Source organism: Giraffa tippelskirchi, chromosome 7 (genome assembly GCF_054371585.1).
Source record: "Giraffa tippelskirchi isolate mGirTip1 chromosome 7, T2T-mGirTip1v1.2.pri, whole genome shotgun sequence".
Classification (NCBI taxonomy): domain Eukaryota; kingdom Metazoa; phylum Chordata; class Mammalia; order Artiodactyla; family Giraffidae; genus Giraffa; species Giraffa tippelskirchi.
The window spans coordinates 48,813,121-48,836,861 of record NC_137281.1 but is presented as its reverse complement, the minus strand read 5'-3'; the positions used below and the strand labels follow the sequence as shown (position 1 = coordinate 48,836,861).

Sequence of the window (23,741 nt, the reverse complement as noted above, 5' to 3'; positions counted from 1 at the left end):
GCGCATCTCCGGAGCTCCGCGGCGAACGTGGGAACGCGGGCGCCGGCGGCGGCCCGTGGCGCAGGTGGGCTGCGTGCTGAGGGGCCCGGGGCGCGGAAGGGGTCGGCGCCGCTGGCGGGTTCCGGGCTGGGGGTGCGGCCCGCGGCGCAGGTGGGCTGCGTGCTAGGGGCCCGGGGCGCGGACGGGGCTGGCGGGCTCCGGGCTGGGGGTGCGGCCGGGGGCCGGGGGTCGGCAGCGGGACCTGGGGCTCCGACAGCAGCGGGCGGCCGGGAGGCCCGGGAGAGCCGCCGGCGGCACCAGTGGGTGGCGGGCGCGGCCGGCGGCCGGGGAGGCCAGAGGTCGGGAGCGTGGCCGGCGGCGCAGGTGGATGGCGGGCTCGGGGCGCGGACGGCACCTGGCGGCGAGGCCGCGCCCGTGCTCTCGCGGCCTGTTTTCTCCGTTCTCTTTTCTCCCGAATACAAACTGACCGTCCAGGTGCGGCTGCTTCCAAAGAACGGCCGGTGCTTTAAAATAACCTCGTTTTTCTTAAAATTTGGTTTTCTTTTGGAAAACTTGAGAATGGCGCGTACAGAGAGGGGGAATATTGACCCATTATCATAAGAGTTGCTCCTTTTCCCGCCCGCTCAAATCCTGCTCTTGAAACAGGGCTGGAGTTCTGACAGTGAAACTGCCCCCCGCCCCAAGCAGCCACGCGAGTGGGGTTAGAGTGTGAAGCAGGGCGGAAAGGAGTTTTTAATTCTGATTGATGACAGTTAAGATGTCTGAGTGCGGCTGGAGGTCTTCTGCTTCCATCGTAACCCAGTCGTTCCTAGCAAGAAAGTCTGACGAGGGGTCACAGCTGAAAGAGCTCTGTGGTGTAACTTGAGCTGCAGGGCAAAGGGCAGGCTGTCTAAGGTGAGGTGTGCTCCCTGCTCAGAGCGTGAATGGAAGCTAGATACTGAATTTTGCAGAGTTTTCAGCTACCCCCACCCCTAAATTTATGAGGAATGTAACACTTTTTAAGAAACCCAAATTAGGAGCCAGCCTTTTTGGAGACAGTTCTTTTGGATTATGTCAGGTTCCCACCCGAATTGGAGGAGCTTAGGCATTTCAGTGGGCTTCCCTGGTGGCTCAGATGGTAAAGAATCTGCCTGCCTTGCTGGAGACCTGGGTTCGATCCCCTGGGTCGGGAAGATCCCATGGACAAGGGAATGGTAAGCCACTCCTGTATTCTTGCCTGGAGAATCTCATGGACAGAAGAGCCTGGTGGGCAACAGTCCATGGGGTCACAAAGAGTAGGACACGACTGAGTGACTACACACGTGCGCACAGGCATTTCAGCAAGATTAGGGCTAGGAGAAATGGCTTTCATGGTTTTGGTCTTCCTGGCATCCAGGGTAAAAGACCAGGCTCCCTGAGAGGCTTGGGGAAGGCGAGTGTCTGCACCTGTACCACGTCCAGACCCTTCCTGGAGTCCACTTGGGGTGGGCCCAGGGCAGCCTCTTATCACCTCCCGCCTGGGAAGCCTGGCCCCTGGCCGATTTGCAGAGATGCAGATTAGCTTCAGATAGGACTTGGCCCGTAAAGAGAATTATTACCTAAAAATCAAGGAAGAGGAAGTCATCAACATGTGACTGCGCCTATAAATGTTTCCTGGCTCGGCATTTGGTGGAATTAATTGGTTAGTGTTCAGTAAATCGTTATGGATCACACTGTAAGAGAATCATAGGCTTTGAATGCAGGGTTCTAATCTTGGGGCGGGGGTGGGGTAGGTCAGTGACGATTGAGGTGAGCTGTCCATGTGCTGAGGTTCTCACTTGTTACCGTGGTTTTTTGCCTCCGAGTGATTGAAACCAGACCCTGCTGGGGGGTCAGGGGGCCTGGGCCTCAGTTTTTCCTCTTTTGAAGGAAGGGAAGCTGGATTAGATGATTTCTAGAGTATTTGATGTTCTATGACTCACTCTTCCTCCCAGTGCCATTCTCTTTACTTTCTTTTTTCTTCTAAATTACCACGAGTTGGTTCTTAACAGTTTTGGGGGTTATGGACCCATTAGAAATCCTGATGGGAATGTGTTGAGCCACTTTCTAGAAAAATGCCCACACAAACAAAGCTTTGTGTTTTATTTCAGGAGACTCCTGGAGCATGGACTCCAGTTTATGAACTTTGTACTAAGGGGGTGAGCAAAATGCTGCTAAGCGGGACCATCTCATTTAATCGAGAGATTAGCGAATTAAGGCAGACCCCTGCCTTCTCTCGTGTTCGGGCCCCTCTCGCCCTTCACCCAGCTTCTTCCTTGGGCGAGGGGAGCTGTTCCGTCTCTCTTCTGGGAAAACTCTAGGGAACCTCTGCCTGGCTAGGTTATTTTCTGGGGTGCATGGTGGTGGCCTTTAGTTTCTCTCAACAGGTGTCCCTCCCAAGTCTCTCTCTTTTCGCTTACAAGCACAAGGGGCTGTACTCAAATTCTGGGACTTTGGGATCCATTGTCTCTGCAGATGAGGAGAGCTTCAGAGAGAGCGACAGCCAAGTGGCTTTCCTGAGGTCTAGTTAGAGAAGAGCCTTCGCTGGGGTCTAGAGTCTCAGAACTGAAGTCCGCTTCCCATTTCGCTTGCTTCACTCCTGTAAATCCACAAGCAGGCAGCTGGAGTTACTGGATGAAAAGGTTTCAGGTGGCGCTCACGGGACTGCACCCCCTCCTACCCGGGACCCTGTCTCTGACCATAGAGCCACCTGCGGGGTGGCTGAAGTGTCCAAAACACAAGCTTCTTGCTTTATGGGCCGGAGTGGCTCTGGATGTGACCATGTTCTTAGGGACAGTATGTCTTGTCACTGCTGATTGTTTCAAATTGTTTGGCCCAAAGAGGTCACATTTTAATCGGAAGAATTGAAATGCTGGGTTTTTTTTTTTTTTTTTTTGGGGTGGGCGTCTGTCCAACAGCCTGGGGGATTTCCAGTCTGTTCTTGTAACTGTGGGCTGTGAGTCGGCACGGCAGGGCTGCTCTCTCTCTGTGCCATCAGGAAGCTGCCCACTCTGCAGGAATCTTCCTCCCCACCACGTCTCTGGACGCCCTGGGCGGCGAGGCCCCGGTTGGTCATAAGAGTTCCAGGAAAGAAAGTTGGGACAGAAATACAAGATGTCCTATTCAGTGACACTCTTCTAAGGTCCAGGTGCTATGTGGGCTGCTGTCCACGGGTCCCCTGAGTCCCCACCACGATGATGCCAGGTGCCCGAGGTTACCCTCGTGCGTCAGAGAGCATTGGTGACGATCCAGGGTCACCCAACTGACAGATGGTGGGACTCGAATGGGACCCCAGCCCTATCCCATTCCCAGAGCAGCCGTGAAGGGCACTCTAGATGGGACAGACAGCCTTGTGGACTTCTCCAAGAGCACAAATGTCACATCTGCTCACGCATGCTGTTCCAGCTGAGCATTAAGTAATAGAATTGGCTCTCAGAGTGATGGACTGCTCATTGAGGGAGCCTGAAAAGGTGAAAGTGATTTCCCCCACCATGTGCTAAAAATGGAGCGATGAGTGATGCCCTCAGGTGCAGCTGTTTGCGTGAAACAGAGTAGGGTGAGAGCTGGGGCGAGCACAGCCAGAGCCTTGCTTGGGCCCACATCTGGCTGAGGCATGGCTGCAGACTTCCCAGGGAGCTTTCGGTTTCCGCTGGGGTCGGAGGTCCTGGAGGCAGGACCTCATCACACGTGGCATGAGTTCCTGGATCCCTGGGTTTCCCCGAGCCCGCACCTGTGTTGAGATCCTCTGACTTTCCTGTTAGCAGTTCCTGGCTGTTGAGAACCTGGAGCGCTGCGAATAACGAGACCATGCTTGTAAGTTTCACAGGATGTGTTTTCTCTTCCCAAGGATGTGTGACCGGAACGGCGGCCGGCGGCTACGGCAGTGGCTGATTGAGCAGATCGACAGCACCATGTACCCAGGGCTGATCTGGGAGAATGACGAGAAGACCATGTTCCGGATCCCCTGGAAACATGCTGGCAAGCAGGACTACAACCAGGAAGTGGACGCCTCCATCTTCAAGGTAGAGACCCGGCCCCAGGGGTCCTGCAGAGCTGTTGAGCGATTGATGTCTTTCTTCTTTCCTTGAAAATGAATCCAGGTTTTTTTTTTTTGTTTTTTTTTTTTAAGATATTTATTTGGCTGCGTCAGGTCTTAGTTGCGGCAGGCAAGGTCTTTGATCGCGGCGCACCGACTCTGGTCGTGGCGTGCGGACTTATTCGCCCCTGCAGCAGGTGAGGTCCTAGTTCCCCAATCAGGGGATCGAACTCATGTCCCCCGAATTGCAAGGCAGATTCTTAACCACTGGACCACAAGGGAAGTCCCGCTCCAGTTTCTTAAAACAAGTGTTGACTGAATGCTGAACATGTCTCAGAAAAAACACAGTAGGTGACTTCATGTCTGTTGTATGATTTAGCCACTTTCAAGGTCAGTTCTCTATAGCTGGCATTTTCCTCTGAGGAAACCAAGGGCACTTTCTTCTGTGCTGCCATTGCTTTTGCATGGTGGTTTAGTTGCTAAAGTCGTGTCCAACTCTTGCAACCCCATGGACTGTAGCCCACCAGGCTCCTCCATCCGTGAGATTTCCCAGGCAGGAATACTGGAGTGGGTTGCCGTTCCTTGCTCCAGGGGCTCTTCCTGACCCAGGGATTGAACCTGGGTCTCCTGAACTGCAGGCGGGTTGTTTACTGATTGAGCCACCAGGGAAACTTTTGCATGAGAATTAGCAAACTCAGAGGGAACATATGTCTTTCAGACTAAGACCTTTCCCCTGTGGTCTACCACCTAAATTCCACTTACAGTTCTAGGAAAGGTTTCATTCTTCATTCTTTCATAGTTTCTACTTCTGCTTGGCAGTGGAGGGTCAGCTTAGATGAGAGACACCATCTGTCATGGCTTCCAGGGCAGATCATGTGGGTGTCCTGAACCTGCAGCAGATGTCTAAAAATAGCCCACTTCCCTTGAGAATTGTCTGTTCCCCTGAGCCTGGAGTGACCTACTGGTTAGTTCCATGGTGCATGTCATGACGGCAGCACCGGGCTGAGCCTTCGTCCTGCGCCAGGCACGGCTCTCACGCTATTTCCCCTCACATACTCCTGTGCACTTGGCGCTGTTCCTGTCCTTGCTCTGTGGAGGCTCCACGAGGAGGAGTGACTTGTCCAAGGCCTCCCCGCTCCTAGGTGATGGAGCCAGCATTTGAATCCAGACTCCCAACCCCTGGCCGTATCTGTCACCTAGATCCAGGCAGAGGAGCTGGGAGCTGGTGCTGCCCAGCTCTGTAGCCCAGCCAGGTCATCAGGGTCACCTGTGGGCTTCTCTGAGGCTCCAGAAGTGCGGGCTCCATCCTCCCCCAACCCCAGGACATTTGGAGCCCAGGTCAAGGTACGCCCAGGCCTCCCTGTTTGCAAACAGAGTTATCAAAGCTCATCCGACTCAAAATCTGGGTTGCAGACTGCTGCCATGTGTGCTTGTGGTTGTGGGCATTTGGGGGAGTCGGGGAGGAGAGGGTGAGTGAGTGCAGAGGAGTGGGGAGAGCCAGAGCCAGACCCCCATGGGCGTGAGTGACTGGAGCAGAGGCCCGTAGGACCCCAGGGCAGCCCCGGACTCTTAACGGGAATGAGTGTCCCCGACACAACCAAAATAACAGATCATGCCTTGGGCCCAGAGCAGAGCACCAGTAGGTCATCGCAGGCTCAGGAGGCGTTTCAGTCCTTCACGTCTCTGCTTGGTGTCTGCAGAGTGTGCTGTGTGTCTTAGCAGTTCTCTTTGGTGGTCTGATGCCAGTTGCTGGTCCCTCCAAGACAACTCAGCACATGTGGGCGTTCTATGCGCCCCTTCAGGGCCCCTGGCAGTCTGGACCTCCGGCAGGTTCTTCCCCAGGGACCCAGGTTGGGAGCCTGGGCGCCACTCCTGCCTCTCTTCTTCTTGGTGGTGTTGTGAGTGCTTTTCTCAGAGAACATTTTGCCTTTGGTGTCACAGTGAACATCCTTGGGAATGGCTCTGTCTGAATTTTAATACTGCCCACTGTCTCTGGTCCAGCTAGTCCGGTGGGAGTTCTAGATAACAGATGGCTATGAGCTAGGGCTTTGGTACTGTGGGCACCTGGGGCTAGTCTGTTGCTTGCATGGGCCTGTCTTGTGCACCTAAGGGTGTCAGCAGCACCCTGGCCTTCACCGGCCAGATGCCAGTAGCATCTCCACCTCACCATAACAACCAGACAGGCCCCCTGGCATCGCCAGGTGCCCCCAGTGGGCACAGTTTCGCTCCCCATTGAGAACCCCGCTAGGAGCTGACTGAGACCAGGACAGACAGGTTGAAGTGAAGGCGTGGAGGGCTGAGGACACAGTTGCCAGCTGACCATCAGTCAGACCACCTTGGGAGGCCAGCGGGGGCGGGACCAGCAGCTGCACCGCCTGGCTTGTGGCTTGTCATGGGGACGCAGGCCTCTGGCTTCCCCCTGCTCCCTGCATGAGCTCTGCTCTGGGGGGGTAATGAAATCGAGCCCCAGATTTATACATCTTATGCAATGCTCTTCATGGCCGTTTCAACAGCGTTGAGAAAAATGTGTAAGATTCCCAATGTTTCCGTTGATTACGCAGTTGCTCAGTGTGGCAATCTGAGATGAGTCTACAATCTCGGCAGGAATGGGGGCGGGAGGGAGCCGAGTGCCCACCCAGAGTTGGGCGGCCCCCCGGAGGGTGATAGCCCAGGCTGGTGGGTGCAAGACGGTGGAGGGACCTGTCTGGCCCATCCTCGACTTGCGCTCAGTTCGTCCTCTGAGGGGCGCTTCTCTGCCAGGTCCACAAGCAGAACTTTGCTGTTGGAAGATGCCAACAGTCAGGCCTTGAGCCGTCCTGGGAGTTTTCTGCTTAAGTAGAGAACCTTTTGTTTCAAACATTTATTACGAGTTAAGAGAAAAAATGAGCCTGTGTTCCAGCCTTAGTCATGGGTCATAAGAAGCCACTTACACCGGAGGATCCCTCATTGTCTGAAGGTGCTGTTCTGAGGTCAGCCTTGTGGTGTGGGCCAGAGACAGGAGAGTGAACGGCATCAGCTCATCCTCCACCATCCCTGACTGTACTGATGAGGCCCTGGTAGCAGGTCATACTTATTTTTTAAAAAGTATTTTTGCCTCCTTTTCATAAAGTTGAGGGGGAAGATCTAGTTAACTGAGGGTTGTTGTTGTTTAGTCGCTCAGTCACGTCTGAGTCTTTGCGACCCCATGGACTGCAGCATGCCAGGCTTCCCTGTCCTTTACCATCTCCTGGAGTTTGCTCAAACTCATGTCCAGAACTGAGGGTTGTGATTCACTAATTCTTCTGCCATTGACCAGGCTTTGTGACAGGCCTGAATAAGTTAGAACCTATGTAGTAGCAGATATTTCAAATTCAGTAGGCCTTCCAGAAAAAAAAGTCACATTTGATTTTTAAAGCACAAGATTAGACAATGATATTGTTTTTCTTTTAAATTTTATTGAAGTGTAGTTGATTTACAATGTTTTCTCACTTTCTACTGTACAGCAAAGTGACTAAGTTATATGTGTATATACATTCTTCTTCATATTTTCTTCCACTAAGGTTTGTCTCAGGATGTTGAGTAGAGTTCCCTGTGCTCCACAGTAGGACCTTGTTGTTTATGCGTCCTGTCTGTTGTAGTTCGCATCTGCTCAGCCCAGCCTCCCAATCACCCGCTCCGTCCGGTCCCCCTTGGCACCCACATGTCTGTTCTCTGAGGCAATGTGTGAAATTGGGGGGAGCTGGTGGTGCTGGGTTTAGTTAGTGCTGGCTGCCGATGAGCACAGAGCAGCACAGGGAGGAGTCTTCGGTTCTGCACACCTCAGTTCTGAGCCGCTGCGTGGCTTTTGTTGTTGGGCCTCAGATCACTGTTCTGTCTAGTGTCCTGAGAGATCACAGCTGAGGTGGGTGACATTTTCCAGCCAGAGAGGGCTCAGGGCATGCAGGCACCTGATGCCAGCCCAGTGCTTGTCCTGACTCGGGGGCCCCTGCTTTGCTCTGTGGGTTCCTGGATTTCCCGTGGGGGTGAGCGCCCACAGCAGCGCGCTGCAGGCTCTGCTGCTCTGGATACACCCCAGCTGTCCTGATACAGCCCCCAAATCCATGCTGTTCCAGCCCCATTTGTGATGTGGATTAACCAGCTCAGTGGTTCCCAAATGAGGCTGTGTGTGAGGCGTGATGTTATTTCCCTGGGGGACACTTGGCAGTGTCTGGAGACGTTTGGCTGTCACAGTGGGGAGTGGGGGTGCTACTGGCATGGAGGAGGCCAGGGATGCTGCAGGACTTCCCCCCAAGCCCAGGACACCCCACCACGAAGAGTGATCAAGCCCCAGTGTCAGTAGTGCCAGGTGGAGAAACTCAGATGTGACATAGTATGAATTTGAAATTACTGTTCAGCGTGTAGAGAGTTTACTCTTCAATTTCCATGAAAACAATAAATCAGTGCATTGCGATGCAGTTTATAAACTAAAAGGATTGGAAACCGTGTACTTTCAGAGAGGCTTCTAGCGGGGAGTCCTGTGTCTCTGAGAGGAGGGAGGGACTGCTCACACTCTTTAGTAGGGTGCGGGGTGCTCATTCAGTCTCTCCCCCTTGGGCAGGGCTGCAGACCCTGCACTCAGGACGTCGGCAGGGAGACAGTGCAGGCACTGACCACCAGGGAAAAATCTAGGACTGTTTTAAATGGGGATGTGACTCGGGGGTGTTAAGGGGTTTCCGGAAGTGTGGCTGCCTAGCCGCCTAAGTCAGAATCCCTGGGACGCTGGCTAAAACTGCAGGTTCCCAGAGGTAACCCACACAGCCAAGGAGACTCTGGAGGGGCAGGCCCAGGAATCCGCATCTGAACGAGCTTCCCCGAGGACTGGGTGTGCATTGAGGTCAGAAACACCTGCTGCTTGCTGGCGTGAAATTCCTGGGAGGTCAGAACAGCTGGTTTCTAATTCTAGACCGGATCACTTTGGGAAAGCGAGCCCTCAGGATTGTGTTCTCCTGAGTAGGGGCTGAGAATCCTCTCCGATCTGCTCTTCAGGCAGGAAGGATGTCTGATTTTGCCTGACACCAAGTGTTTCACCTGGCAGTAGTGACCTCCCAGTCAGTGTGTCTGTATTCCAATTTTGAGATCTAAAAACTTGCCCATCCACGTGTTAATTATTTTTTTTAAATACTGCTCCAGTTTACATTTTGACTTAAAGTTTCCAGCTTCAAATTTCTGATCTCAGTTGAGATTCTAAGGTTTGGAGAGGTCAGAAGACAGAGCTATGAAGAAACCTACAGAGAGGGAAAACACTTCTTTGCATCTTAAACAGTACCCTGGGGAGTGGAAGGGGAGAAAGGGGGCGGGGAGGGTTAGACTGAATGCCAAAATGCAGAACCACATTTCTTCACAAGTAGCAGGGCACATTCATACTTTTTGCAGATGTTCCCTTTTCAGGCTGAGTTTGAGCTCAAGGGTGATTTGAAAAAGCAACAAATTTTTGTTTTGAATATTCTAGTGGAACCCCAGGCAACTGCAGCTTCCTCTGTGTGCCCTTAACCTTGGGTTCCTCGGGTCCAGGAGAGGGTATGCGGGACGCAGAGCCAAGTTGCGTTTGTGTGTGTGTGTCTGTCTGTCTGTGTGTCTCCTCACTTCTGTGAGGGAAGCAGAGCCAAGTCGTGTGTGTGTGTCTTCTCACTTCTGTCAAAGCAAGTGGTGTGACTGGCGTCTCTGGGGTCTGTGAGCCCTGAAATTCCTTGGCTGAGCACGGCTGGCTCAGGAGGACTTCCAGGGGGGTGGGCAGAGCAGGTCCTGCCTGTCGTCCTGGGTGTGCCGTCCCGGGGCCAGCTGCATGTTTCATGTGTTTCTTTTCTTCCTTCAGGCCTGGGCTGTTTTTAAAGGGAAGTTTAAGGAAGGGGACAAGGCCGAGCCAGCCACGTGGAAGACGAGGCTACGCTGCGCTTTGAACAAGAGCCCAGATTTTGAGGAAGTGACAGACCGGTCCCAGCTGGACATCTCTGAGCCGTATAAAGTTTACCGCATCGTCCCCGAGGAGGAGCAGAAATGTAAGTGTCCTTTCTTTATGGGCACTCGGCCCAACAGAGGCCACTTGGGTCTGGGATCTGAGTGGCCGCCCATGGAGTCCAGCTAAACAAATAGTTCTCCCCCTTGTGTCAGCAGAGGCCGAGGTCTCTTTCTGCTGACCTCACCCACCATCTGCCTACTGACGGGGCAGCCTCTGGTGGGTGAGAGGTGGCGGGGAGACGGGGCGGCCGCTGGCGAGGGGCTCACTGACCATATGACCAGGAGCATGTGCTGGAGTCTCCCTGGGGCCCAGCAACAGGCTTGGATGGGAGCAAGGCTCCCCCAACGGTGTGGATTTTTGAGGGATCCCTTCTGTTTCCCAGCAGCTTGCAGAGCGGGCTAGGAGAGAGGAAGGTGGTCAGAGAAGGGACGGCTGTTAGGGGTTGAGGGCAAGGGTCTGTAATGAATTTGCACATGGCACACTGCTGGCTTCAGGGCTGGAGACTGGATAGGCTTCTAGGTGCTGGGTCCCGATCGCTGATTGGGAACCGCAGGATGATAATTCCCACAGTCTTCTCCCGCTGTAAAATCCCAGGAAAGCAACCGTGAGGCGATTACAGCAGAATAGCCAAAGCCAGCCTCACAACCGGTCCTGCTTCCCACGCGCTGCTCTGGGCAGACATCACTAATCCATCAGGGTGTGTCTCTGGTCTGGGCTTAGTCGTTTTCATGGTGCTATGCTCTGTGGCTGCTCCAAGTCAGAGCCGGCCCAGCGGGACGAAGCCTCATTACCATCCTGGGTTTAAAACATTCTTCTAACACTGATTTTTTTTAGCCTCTGACATTGCAGATAGTCTTGGCACAGCATCCTTTTGTCCTTAGCCACTTACTTAGTCATCCAGTCATGCCAGCTGGGAAGAAGTTGAACCCTCAAACTGCCTAGGGCTGGGCAGAAATTCAGAATTTCTGAGGGAGCTCTTAGCACTGCAGGGAGGCTGAAAATGTTGACGAGTAGTTTTTACAAAGTTAAAAATTGAGACTGTCACAAATACCAGGTTGAGCAAACAGTTCTTTCCGGTTTCCCCGCGAGAGCCTATGGAAAAGCCCAAACGAACTTTTTGGCCAACCCAGTATGTGGTGAGCTTGGGTCAGAGAGGTGCTGAACCAGTTAACGAGGGCAGTCGTGGGGTCAGAAGTCTTGCTGGACAACACGCGATGCTGAGGCCCACAGTCAGTGACAGGCAGGAGGCTGAGCCGAAACCGCCATGGCTGGGGGTGATCTCTTCGACTGATCATTGTAGCTTAGTTGTCTGTAAATTAACACTCAACTCTACTGAGTCTGAACCCTCATCAATAATCAGCAGTAAGTTAGACAGACTGACCTTCCCCCGGGGGATCCGCTGGCCTCCCCTCAGGGGGACACCTCTCAGCAAAGACTCTGGGAGGCTCTCTTCCCAGTTTACTTACCAGTTTTGCATCATTTTTCATCATCATGGAGTAAACTGTGACTTGAAGGAATAGGGAAGTTTCTCTAATCCCCTGCCCCCAGGGTCAGCCAGGCTTGACCAGGCAGGTGACCCTGGTGTGTTTATAGCCCAGAGCGCAGCCAGCATCACCTGCAGGGTGGATGTTACAGAAGCAGGGTTCTCAGGGGCCAAGGAGCCGTGCATTTGCATAATGTCTAGGTGGGCGCTCTCTCCTCTCCAGTGGTTTGCTGGCTGCCCTGGGGGTGCCCCACCTGTCCTCTGCTTACCCCATCAGCAGCTTCCAAGTGAATTCTCGAGTCTGTCAAAATGGAATCAAAAAACTTCAGCCCGGGTGAAACAGTGGGTTGATTCTCCAGATGACTAGGACTGACGAATTCCAGCAAACCAGTGTTTGTTGGTCATAACACGTTTCACACAGACAGGTGTAATTTATGAGGTGAGTTTCTGGCCTAGGAAGAGGCCTGGTGATGGAGGGAGAAACTAGCCCAGTCCAGAGTGGTTGTCGTGGGAATGCTGGTGTGCCTGTAGATGGTCCCTGCTGCGGGTGGGTTCTAGCCTGGGCACCCTCGAGCCTATGGTGCTCTGCGTGTGTGCACACAGATGCACACGTGTATATTTGGAAAGGCCAAAAAGGGATTTCCTGCCCATTGACTTTAAAAAAAGACTCCAACCTGCACACACATTTGCCAGGAAATCTTCGCGTGTCTTCAGATGCCCCAGCTTGTAACTATGAGCCCTGCTGAGTGTGGAGCAAACCGGATACAAGCTCACTTTAGATCTTGGCAGACAGAAGGAAGAGACCGAAGCCCTGCCTCGGCCCGCAGAGTGTTGGGCACAGCAGCAGCCAGCTGCTCCTCGACCCTGCTGATCAGATGACTAGAGCAGCATGGGAAGACCAGCGCTTGGCCTTCCCCAAACCAGAGAAGACACAGACTGACTTCTGTTTCCTTCAACCTAGCCTTAGAAAACCGCTGCCTGTGGCCTTGGTGACGCTGTGACGCCTCAGTGCCGTCTGTCACGCGCTTGTCCGTTTTTCCCTAGGCAAATTAGGTGTGGCGGCCCCAGGCTGTGTGAGCGAGACCGTGGAGATGGAGTGTGGGCGCTCTGAGATCGACGAGCTGATCAAGGAGGTGAGCGGGGCGGCGTGTCCAGGGCGTCGGGTGGAGAGTGGTGCCTCCTGAGTGCCCTGTCTGGGGCACCGGGGGCCTCTGGCTGTCACTCCTGCCAGGATGGGACAGGAGGGCCTGGCCTCGCCTGCTTGTCAGCGCCTGCAGCTCCCATTCCGTCCTTCGTCCTGAAGGCTGGGGCCCAGCTGCCTCTGCACAGCCACTGAGATCCCCCCAGCTCTAGACTCGTCATGTTTTGAGCATTTTGGATGGCACCATGTATCACTTGGCCTTTTTTAGTCAGGCTGCAGTGGAAAAAAAAAAAAAGAAAACATAAACTTCCCTTGCTGCTGGGGGCTGGGTTCGTGACACAGATTACCCACCAGCCCTCGTGCGGCTTGCTCCCTGTCCTGTGGGTACAGTTCTTAGTCCTCAAGGAGCTGGAGAGCTGTCTAACCAGGCTTATTAGAATCGTGTGTAAGCTCACAGTTCACAGGCTTTAAGGAAGGGCTTCCCAGGGTCTCCTTAGGCAAAACACATGGATTTTGAATACTAATTATAGCTACCTTTAGCTCCTTAGCTCTCTATGCCATTGCAAGGCCGACACTGCCTAGCTAAAGTAATCCCACGCAGCTTTTGTAGAAGGTGGTGTAGGTGCTCTAGAAGTTCTCAGTACCTGCGGGGCAGTAACAGAACCTTCTGGAGAAACTTGAAGGCAGAGGATGCAGGTAACAAAGTGCAGCCTCCTCTGGGCCGTCTTTCTTCCTGGAGGTGACAGCCATCGTGTCTCTGGGGGGCAGCTGGAGTGTGGCAGACTGCCCAACATCACTGCGGGCTCCCCTAGAGCATCAGGGCAGCCGGGTGACCGGGCTCACGGGCGTTGCAGCAGGCAGTTCCCTGTAAAAGGCCAGTGAACAAGTGAGGGCCCCGCAGAGGCTAGTGGTTCAGTCACGTGCTGTGATCGCTCAGCCTGGTGGATTTATCGTCTTGGGGTCTTCCCTTCATCTCGTGCGACTGAGGTGATGGTGTGGGTCTAGTTAAGACTGGAAGCTCGGTGACAGCCGCGCTCTCCTCTCGCAGCCTCCCGTGGATGACTACATGGGGATGGTCAAGAGGAGCCCCTCCCCGCCCGAGGCCTGCCGGAGCCAGCTCCTCCCGGACTGGTGGATGCAGCAGCCCAGCGCAGGTGAGGGCAGGAGCCCCGCGCCGTGGAGCGGATGTGCCCTGACAGTCATCGGTCTTCACATTTTGCTGCTGGGGGCGGCAGGGTGGGCGGGCAGCGGGGCAGCCGTGATTCCTGTTTTCCTGAAGGTGACTGTACCCAGAGAACTGTTGTGACTTCCGACCCCGCAGGCAAAGCCCGGCCACAACTAGGCCCCCGCTTGCCACCGTCCCCCGGAAGGCACTGTGTCCTTCCTGTAGGAGGTGGCGCTCCCCAGGAGGTGGGGCTCCTGGGGAGAGTGGATGGAGGAGCAGGAGACCACAGGGAGGTTGTGGCTCTCGGCCATGGGGGCTGTAGGTCCGTCAGGTCAGTCTCTTGTGACATTGAGGCCTCGGGGTCAGGGATAACCCAGCATGTCTGAGATGGGGAGAGCGTGGAGCCTGGATTTGAGCCCGTGCCAGGGGCCTGCATGTGTTCCTTGAGTCTCCTTTTACTGGATATAAAGAAGAGACACCAGGACCGCTCCCAGGGGCGTGAGGACGGACTGAGGCCTCCGCCCTCTCCTTAGCCCCCTGATGCCCCGTCCTGTTCCTTGAAACGACCCTCCTCCCACAGGCCTGGGCCCCCCTGCTTCCTCCCTCACCTTTCTGTCCCCCATCTTCTGTGGCAGACCAGGAGGTGACCGCTGGCCCAGCAGCCTCAGAGGTGGCCAGGCTTCGGGGGCTGGTGTTGCCCTGACTCCCTGAGCTGCAGCAGCACGCCCAGGGAACCCTCGAGCCCCGGGCTCCCCTCCGAGGTCAGGCTGCGGTGGGGACCCCAGTGCAGCGGTGGTGTTGGGAGCAGACCCTCCCGGCGGGAAGGAAGCATGGCTCCACAGTGTCACTGGTCCACAGCCCACAGGACAGAGGAAGCCGCCTCCACGCCGGTCGGGTTGAGGCCTGGTTTTCTGAAACAGGGTCGCTGTGTGAAGGGGCCCGTGGCGGGACCTGGGGAGCGCACGGGGCTGCATCTGACGCTTTCTTTCTCCGGCAGGACTGCCGCTGGTGCCGGGGTACAGCACCTATGACGCCCACCACTCAGGTAGGGGGGCTCAGGGCAGGGTGAGGGTACATGGGGGGTGGGGCAGCGCAGTTTTTGAAGACAGAGCTCTCAGGACTGGGGGCCCGAGGGTTGTGAACGAGTGCGATCTGGTGCCGAAGGTGGGGAGCCTGGCTCCTCCTCCTCACTGTTGGGGAGAGAGTGACCGGCCTCTCAGGGCCTGTTCTTGGGTCGGACCCACAGACGGAGCCACAGAGCTCACAGCAGGCGAGATCCTGCAGGAGGAAGGGTGTGGGGACTCAGTGAGCCCAGGTGGACTGAGCGAAGCGTCGGCGCCTCGGGCTCCTCCTCCGTGAAGTGGGAACAGTCGTGACAGCCCCCTCAGCAGCGCCGTGAGGGCTGCTGTGGTGTCACTGCGGCTTTCTGGCTCGTCGCTGGTGTCAGTCTGCTTGACTGACACGCCATCTCCCACACCTGAGCTTACGACGATGACACTGGTAATGGCAGTGGCGGATGTCACTGCACGCTGTGTCCAGCTGGGCACCAGGATCCACGCAGTTCATCACTGCGCCGCCTCTAGGCAGGTGCCGCTGCTGCTCCCCCAGCACAGGCTCAGAGACCCCGGGTCCCCCTGCCGGGCCGCGGCCCTGGGCCTCCCCGTCTGCTCCCATCCCCTCAGCAGAGGCGGCCTGTGCCGCGTGGTTGTCTAGTTGTGCTGGGGGTGTGGACTGTGGCCTCTGGGATTCACACTCGGCCTCAGTGGTGGCGTCTTCAGGGTGGAGGAAGGCGCTGTCTTCCCCAGCAGCTGCCCGGCTCCGTGAGAAGCAAGCAGCCTGGCTCATCCAGACGGACCATGGGACGTCAGGGCTGCGGGTCTTGGGCTTTCTGGTGCAGCAGAGGGAACTGGGCTCAGTGGGCCGTGTCTCGACCGTGGCCCTCACCAGATGGGTGTATTGTGGGGTGGAGCCAGGTCTCCCCAGGCAAGTGCATAAGGGAAACAAGCCCCTGTCCTCAAAGCTCTTTGCCATTGCCAGCAGCCTGCGAGCTGGGGCGGTCAGGACTCGGCTTCAGGGGAGGAACCAGGCTTGGATGTTCAGTCTTCTGCCAGGGGTCCCACAGCCGGGGAGGCGGGGTTGGGGTTCAGACCTGGGCATCTGTGCCCACCAGAGGCCACGTCCAGGGTAGCCTGCTGACTGGTGCTTTCCAGGCCAGGGAGTCGCAAGCACAGGGCTGGGGGGTCTCGGGGAGAGAAGACAGTCTCGGGAGGAAGTGGCCCGTGTGGTGCCAGAGCTGTCCCGCGTGTGGGAAGACCCGCGGCCACGGCCCAGCTAGGAAAGTCCGCCACTGCTCCGGTGGAGGTGGTGGACTTCGGTCCCTCTGCTCGGTTCACACACACGCCCCACTGGGTAAACAGGTCGTCAAGGGTCCCGTCCTCAGCCCTGCAGGGAGGAGGCAGCGAGCTAGGTGGGCAGGGGCAGGGCACAGTGGGGAGTGGGGGCCCCCCCACCCCTGGGCGGCCCTGTGGACACACAGACGCAGCCAGGCTCGCTTCCCCCACATTTTCTAGAGACCAGGGGTCTGGATTTCTGTGTGAAACCTTCCATACAAAACGTGGGCAGCATACGCGTGTTCATAGCACCCCACTCGGCCGGCGGGTCCACACATGCCTGTGTGCTGGCGTGCGCTGTGTCCGTGCGGTGGCTCCTGTTGTGGCTGACGTCTGGAGCGGACAGTGCGGTGGACGCAGGGCGGCCTGCCGGGGAGGGCTGGGGCCAGGTCCCCACCTAGCAGTCCTGTGGTCAGGGCGAGCCTGTCACCTTCTGCGCCCGTCTCCCTCCTGGAGGCTGGCGTGATGGCCTTGTCCTCAGGGGCGGCTGCGAGGACTCGGTGAGCGAGGCCGGGGCACGGCACCCGGTGCAGCTGTGACGTGACTCGGCTTTCAGCTCCGTGTCATCCCAGTTCATGTAACCACCGCTGACACGGTGCTCGCTCATGCCACACACAGACACACTCTCACGGCCCTCACAGCCGCCTGGCGGGGTCGTTGTCTCCACTTTGCTGACAGGGAGACTGAGGCATGGAGCAGGGGACCCCCAGCCCCTGGCTGGAACCCCGCGTCAGGTGGCCGGGTCACAGGGTCCCTGCTCCTGGCATCTTTGCGCCGCCACCGTGGTCAGACTGTCCCCCAGCAGGGCCGTCCTCCGGGAGCAGGGCAGGGCTGTGGTGGGCTCCCCGGGGGCCGTGCTGAGGCGCTTCTCCTCGGGGTCCCCTCTGTGGGGCGGGGACTGGTGCATGTCCTCGCTCAGGCCCTTCCAGACCCCCCACCCCCTTCCCCCTGCCCCGGCCTCTCCGGAGCACCTGTGCGGCAGACGTTCACACGGTCAGAGGCGCTGGCATGAGATAAGGCCTCGGTGATGAGAGGGCCAAGGGGCAGAGTGGTGACAGTGTTCTGTTCACTTGGGACAAAGGTCGGCGCTGCTCTGGAGGGGAGGAGTGTCAGGCGTGCAGATGAGGCGAGGGGGGAGGGGGACGAGACGTGGGCGCAGAGCCCCGGGGGCTCAGTGTCCCTAAAAGTCAAGTAAATGAGGTGGACGAGAGCACCTGAACACCCCAACAGTGTGTGATCTGGGACCCCGCTGAGCTCCAGTGTGGGAGAAGATGGCGCCTGTAGCCGCAGCGGGCAGCCTCACCTTCCAGTCAGGGGTTCCTTGTGCAGAGCCCAGTGTAAGGGTCCACCCGGGCCGGGCAGGTGGTTGGTACACCGCACACACTCGGGGACACAGCGGAGTCAGGCCGTTCGCGATTGGTGTGGCTCCACAGGCGGCCCTCAGTGGGGCTGGGGCCCCAGGCCCATCAGTAGTGTGTGTGTGGTTCTTATAGCAGATACTGGGTGTTACTGTGTATTAATAACCATATGGGTCTTAACATGCAGGTCTCTCTGGGGAAGGGGGGTCCCTAGGATCTGATGCTCTGTTCACTCCCACCGCAGAGGTGCCCCAACCTTAGTCACTTGAGGCCCCACCTTTGCCATCGGTTTTCACATCAGGGTGTTGCCTAGACTGTTATCAATGTCTTGAGTTTTCTGTCAGTCTCACTTTTACAATTTAAACTTAAGTGGAGACCATCCATTGTTGCCTGTAAAACGGAACCAGTTCTGCTTGCTCTAAGTAGGAAGGCAGAGGCCACAGCAGATTCAGTGGAGCCGAGGCCCTGCTGTGTCTGCACCCATGGCTCATGGCATCTGTCTAGTCTGAGGGAGATGGGCAGCATTGTTAAGATCCATTAGCACCACACTGGGGCTTTCTTCTTGAGGTGACCAGACACTGAGAGAATACTGAAAGTGGAATAATCTTTTCATTTATTAAATACTGTCTCTACTCCTCCTTCCCAACCCACCCCGGTAATCTTATGTGTGGCACATTTTGGGAAACACTGCCTTAAATTGAGTACTTTTCAGACTTCTTCCCAAGAACAGGTTTGGATGAAAGGTTTGAGATTCTTGATTGGAAATTCAGGCAACCCCAAAGTGACTGTGAATTTGTCAGCAAACAGATTACATCTTTGTTTTCCCTAATCTGGAAATCACATCTAGCATTTCCTTCCATTATGAGTGTGCGCAGTACTGTGTGTGTGTGTGTGCGCGTGCACATACATATGTACATTTATATATATATGTATATACATGTGTACATGTTATAGTCTAACACTGCATGCTGTGTATATCAATCGTATATCAGTGCCTGTGAGGTGGAGCTGTTTTCCTAAGAAATTAACATGGTTGACCGTCAGCTGTGACTTGTAAATTACAGCAGTTAAGAGACAGAAGTGGTGTGGGGGTGGGTACCACAATAAGTATTACTACTTTGACCCACTGGCTTCCTTGGTGATGCTTGGTATTTATTCATGCTTATAAAAACATTATTTCTCAAAGGGGTCCATGAACTTCCCCATAAAGTGAAGAGGCCCCAGGTGCACCAAGAGTCACCCCCTCCCATCCTCCTAGGAAGGCAGGCTCGGGACATGTGGGCACAGCAGGGAGGGCACCCCCCTGACCGTCCCCGTCTCCCTGCAGCCTTCTCCCAGATGGTCATCAGCTTCTACTACGGGGGCAAGCTGGTGGGCCAGACGACCACCACATGCCCTGAGGGCTGCCGCCTGTCACTGGGCCAGCCTGGCCTGCCAGGCGGGAAGCTGTACGGGCCCGAGGGCCTGGAGCTGGTGCGCTTCCCGCCGGCCGACGCCATCCCCAGCGAGCGGCAGCGGCAGGTGACGCGGAAGCTGTTCGGGCACCTGGAGCGTGGTGTCCTCCTGCACAGCAGCAGGCAGGGCGTGCTGGTCAAGCGGCTGTGCCAGGGCCGTGTGTTCTACAGTGGGAACGCCGTGCCCGCCCGCGACCGGCCCAACAAGCTGGAACGCGACGAGGTGGTCAGGGTCTTTGACACCAGCCAGTTCTTCCGAGGTCAGTGCCCATGCACCTCCCTCCTGTCTGCGTCCAGGGGTGGTGGGTCGGGTGCCCCTGCTTTTGAGCCCTGCCCTGCCTGTTCCCGAGCCATCTGGGCCCCTCCTTCCCGACCCCCACGTCTGGAGGGGGCGCCGCTGGGGAAACAGGTCATGGCACTGAGCACTTTGCCCGCTGCCGTGGGCTGTCCCCACGCTGGGGAGCTGGGAGGAACAGACTCAGGCCCCACCTCCGGCCTGTGGGGTCAGAACCCACATCTTGGCAACAAGGCCCCCCAGGGGCTGTGTCCACATCCTGAGACACGCTAACCTTGTACACGCAGTGTGGGAGCGCTGCCTGGGGCTCCTGCAGTCCTGTGAGGCGGGTGGTTAGGGTCCCACTGCGGGAGCCCCCCTGGAAGCTCAGGCCAGATGATCACTCACTCGGGTCCTGAGGTTGCCGGCCAGTCCCCAGAGCCCTGACCTCTCTGTAGCAGCAGCACCTGCCAGACACCTCCTAGGGGATTTCCTAGAGAAGGGGCCTGGAAGGGTGGACAGGCATAGGTACAAGAGCCCTGACTCCACCTGGCCAAGGGGGTGGGTGGCTGGACTTCACCAACCTGCCCCACCTCCCCCAACCCCCTGCCCCATCCACAGAGCTGCAGCAGTTCTACAACAGCCAGAGCCGGCTGCCTGACAGCCGGGTGGTGCTGTGCTTCGGAGAGGAATTTCCGGACACGACCCCACTGCGCTCCAAGCTCATCCTCGTCCAGGTGAGAGCAGGGCCGGCCCAGGCCACAGGGACGGGGACTCGCATGTGAGCAGGCCTGGGTGAGACCCTGAGTGGGCAAGAGGATCCTCTTCACCTCTGAACTATCTTCTCAGGTTCTAGGACTCTCAAAATCTACATGGTTTCCACTCTTAGTTTTTTTAAAAACTCAAAACCACCTTTTCAGAGTCTCCTGGTTCAGTTTTCTTAAGGTCTAGGCAACAGATCAGGGCTTTGCCAGCCCTGGTGAGCTCTAGTGAGAAGTGAACCACACGGGTGGAATTGTGGGCCCCGGCTCACCAGCTGGGACACTGCTGGGAGGGTGTAGCATGCTCTCTGGGGGTCCTGGAGGTTCTGGGTAACAGCTCTGGACCGGGTGCGCAGAGAGGCCCCCCTGCTTCATCTCTGACCCATGCCCTGATGTCCCAGGTGGAGCAGCTGTATGTCCGGCAGCTGGTGGAAGAAGCGGGGAAGGGCTGCGGCCCCGGCTCCTTGATGCAGGCCCCCGAGGAGCCCCCACCAGACCAGGTCTTCCGGATGTTTCCAGAGATCTGTGCCTCCCACCAGAGACCTTTCTTCAGAGAAAACCAACAGATCACAGTTTAAGTCTCCAGAGTACTGCTGCCTTCCCACCCCCTATAGCTAGAATCTCATTATTACAATTACTGTCGGATGTGGAGGGCCCTGGCCAGGGGTGGAGGGCTTCACCCTGCTCTTCGTTCGGTAAGGGCGTCCTGAGGACCCGACGGGGAACAGCGCCGTGCCCACATCTGTCACTCAGGTAGAAGCATCGAAACTCAACCAGATGCTCTGGAGGCTGAGCTGTGCCCTGCAATTAGGACATTCTTTCCTGCGTTTCCCTCTGATCATCGTTAGTTGCTATGACCCTTTCAGCATTTGGGGCTACCTGATGTTTCCAGAGACCTGGCATTCAGTTTTACTAGCAGGTGGCTGTTTCCAGGAAAGAACTCCTGGAAAAGCAGAAGACCACTTTTGTTTTTATCTTTGGTTAGAGCTAGAGAGTTAGGATTCCATGTGCTTGATTCAGTGAAATGTCTCCTTACCTTTAAGCATGTCGATAAGATTTAAAAACACTTGGATACCAGCCTACCTTTCATAAGTGAAAGCAGAACTCCTGGCTCTTTAGAAGGCATGTTCGTCCTAGAATTTGGTGTCAGGCATGCATCTCCCTGCCAGGTGAGCTGGTGTTTCCATCTTCAGACAATGAAAACTTCCCTCTTGGGCCTTTGTTGCCAGGAAGCTTAGAGCTGAATTTATTTTTCATTTCTGTAATTAAATCATCCAACATATGTCTCCTTCATTCTCAATGGTTTTGACCTATTTTAAAAATATTTGTACTTTTCATTATCTTTTTTAAATTAATGGTCCTATTGTAAACTGTCTTGAATCTTTTTTATATAAAATGAGCAAGATGTAAACCACAAGTTCAAAAATAACTGTGGATAGAACAGACTTTTTGATTGTGCCTTTGATTCAGTCAACCCATTTGTGGGCCGGGGGTGTGGGATGTGTGGGGGTGGCTCGGGGACGTTGGATGGGATATGTCCACTTCTCACCACGACACTGGTCCCCTGGCCCTAGTACTCCTTGGGGTCAAAGATTACCCTACTCAGCATGGAGAGAAGGGAACCCTCCTACACTGTTGGTAAAGTACATTAGGGCAGCCACTATGGAGAACAGTGCAGAGGTTCCTTAAAACACTAAAAATAGGGCTTTTAATATCCTGCAATCCCACTTCTGGGCATGTATCCAAACAAAGCTATACTTTGAAAAGATCCACATACCCCTATAGTCATAGCAATAGCCACAACAGCCAAGACATGGAAGCAACCTAAGTGTCCATCAACAGATGTGTGGATAAGAAGGTGTGATGATATATATATATATGTATGCATTTATATATGCACACACAATGGGACATTAGTCATAGAAAAGGAAGGAAATAAGGCCATTTGCAGCAACATGGATGGGCCTAGAGATTATTGCACTAAGTTAGAGAAAGATAAATACCATATGATAACACTTATATGTGAAATCTGACACAAATGAACTTGTCACCGAAGCAGAAAGAGACTCACAGACACACTGACTTGTGGTTGCCAAGGTGGCAGTGATGAGGGAGGGATGGAGTTTGGGGTTAGCGGACAGAAACTTATACAGAACATATAAACGAGGTCCTACTGTATAACACAAGGAACTATATTCAACAAGAATATGAAGAAATATACATATAACTGAATCACTCTGTTGTACAGCAAAAACGAACAACATGCCAGGCAGCTATACTTTTTAATAAAATTAAGCAAGATTTTAAAAAAATGTCCCATTGGCTAATTTAAAAAAATTCCCACTAGATAGCTATTTTACATATGGGAATTTGCTGTTTGACACAGAAAGCTCAAATCCAGTGCTCTATGACCACCTAGAGAGGTAGGACGGAGGTTTAAGAGGGAGGGGGCATATGTATACCCGGGGCTGATTCATGTGGCTGGATGGCAGAAATCAATACAACATTGTAATTATCCTCCAATTAAATTATAAAAAAGAAAACTATACACTAGTAAAAAATAATGAAGAATTGTGGTAAAATACACAAAACTTTTTACAATAACCCCACTACACATCAAATTCTGCCCTTCAACACAGTATAATTCCAGTGGGGACGTCCCAGGTTTAGCCCTGGGAGAACTTACCCTATTTACTAGCAAAGAACATTCCTCTACTCCCCAGAAACGTGTCCGCATGTCCACCCTCACTTGTGACACTCGTGAGAAGCCAGGCAGAAGCCCGAGGACAGCAGCCTGCCTGGCTCACGGCTTCCCAACATCTCGCTGGCCTCCCAGTGTGCAGGATGACACACACCTCTGCAGCCACCTAGTCACTTGCATGATAAAGCGCTCGATAACCAATAGCATTTTTCACAGAACTAGAACAAAACATTTTAAAATCTGTATAGAAACACAAAATATTCCCCAAACCCAAACTAATATTGGTTTCTGCCATCCATCAACATGAATCAGTCAAGGTACACATATGTCCCCTCCCTCGAACCTCCCTCCCACCTCCCAAAGAAAAACAGCCCGAAGAATCTGGCTCCCTCCCTTGTGACGGTACTATCAATACAGAGCTACAGTAATGAAATCAATATGGTCCTGGTACAAAAAGAAGTACAGGTCAGTGGAACAGGATAGACAGTCCAGAGATAGACCCCCAGGTACTTATGGTAACTAATCTGTGACAAAGGAGGCAAGAATATACAATGGAGAAAAGGCAGTCTCTTCAAGTAAGGGGCTGGGGAAACTGGACAGCTCCATGTAAGAGAGTGAAAGTAGAGCACTCTCATAACAGTGTACACACAAAAACTCAAAATGGATTAAAGACTTAAATGTAAGACCATATACTATAAAACTATAGAGGAAAACATAGGCATAATATACTCTGATATAAATCACAGCAGTACCTTTATTGATCCACCTGCTGGATTTATGAAAATAAAAGCAAAAATAAGTAGGACCTGATTAAACTTGAAAGTTTTGCAGAGTGAAGGAAACCATAAACTGAAAAGACAACCCACAAAGTAGGAGAAAATGTTTGCAAATGAAGTGACTGACAAGGGTTACTCTCCAAAATTTACAAAGAGCTCGTGTAGCTCAGTATCAGAAAAGCAACAACAACAAACTCCCAATCAGAAAAAGGACAGAAGATCTAAATAGAC

The 23,741-nt window shown here is 54.5% G+C and overlaps 1 protein-coding gene and 1 long non-coding RNA gene across 7 annotated transcripts; one reads left to right on the top strand and one right to left on the bottom strand.

Moving 5' to 3' along the window:
* On the top strand, positions 1 to 21,478 carry IRF8 (interferon regulatory factor 8). Of its 6 annotated transcripts, none has more exons than XM_081511520.1 (9): positions 1 to 64; positions 3,845 to 4,019; positions 9,864 to 10,047; positions 12,535 to 12,623; positions 13,680 to 13,785; positions 14,794 to 14,841; positions 18,872 to 19,258; positions 19,894 to 20,009; positions 20,435 to 21,478. In XM_081511520.1, the coding sequence occupies exons 2-9, from the start codon at positions 3,846 to 3,848 to the stop codon at positions 20,609 to 20,611; spliced, it is 1,281 nt and encodes a 426-aa protein (XP_081367646.1). In that variant the 5' UTR covers positions 1 to 64; position 3,845; the 3' UTR covers positions 20,612 to 21,478. The 6 variants fall into 6 exon arrangements, with proteins under 6 accessions (XP_081367646.1, XP_081367647.1, XP_081367650.1 ...); XM_081511521.1 differs by having other exon boundaries at positions 1 to 150; XM_081511522.1 differs by lacking the exon at positions 1 to 64 and adding an exon at positions 438 to 1,193.
* LOC145514232 (uncharacterized) lies at positions 702 to 1,647 on the bottom strand. The gene is made up of 2 exons (XR_014059946.1): positions 1,578 to 1,647; positions 702 to 866 (listed from the first exon to the last, which is right to left on the bottom strand). It is a non-coding gene; the product is annotated as an uncharacterized LOC145514232 (long non-coding RNA).
* Positions 21,479 to 23,741: the final 2,263 nt, after the last annotated feature.

Excerpts from the sequence above, each read along its gene's own strand:
- IRF8 (XM_081511522.1), top strand. The coding sequence starts at position 1,051 with ATGTCAGGTTCCCACCCGAATTGGAGGAGCTTAGGCATTTCAGTGGGC. Across the intron at positions 14,842-18,871 it reads CTATGACGCCCACCACTCAG|CCTTCTCCCAGATGGTCATC; the intron begins GTAGGGGGGCTC and ends GTCTCCCTGCAG. Across the intron at positions 20,010-20,434 it reads CCAAGCTCATCCTCGTCCAG|GTGGAGCAGCTGTATGTCCG; the intron begins GTGAGAGCAGGG and ends CTGATGTCCCAG.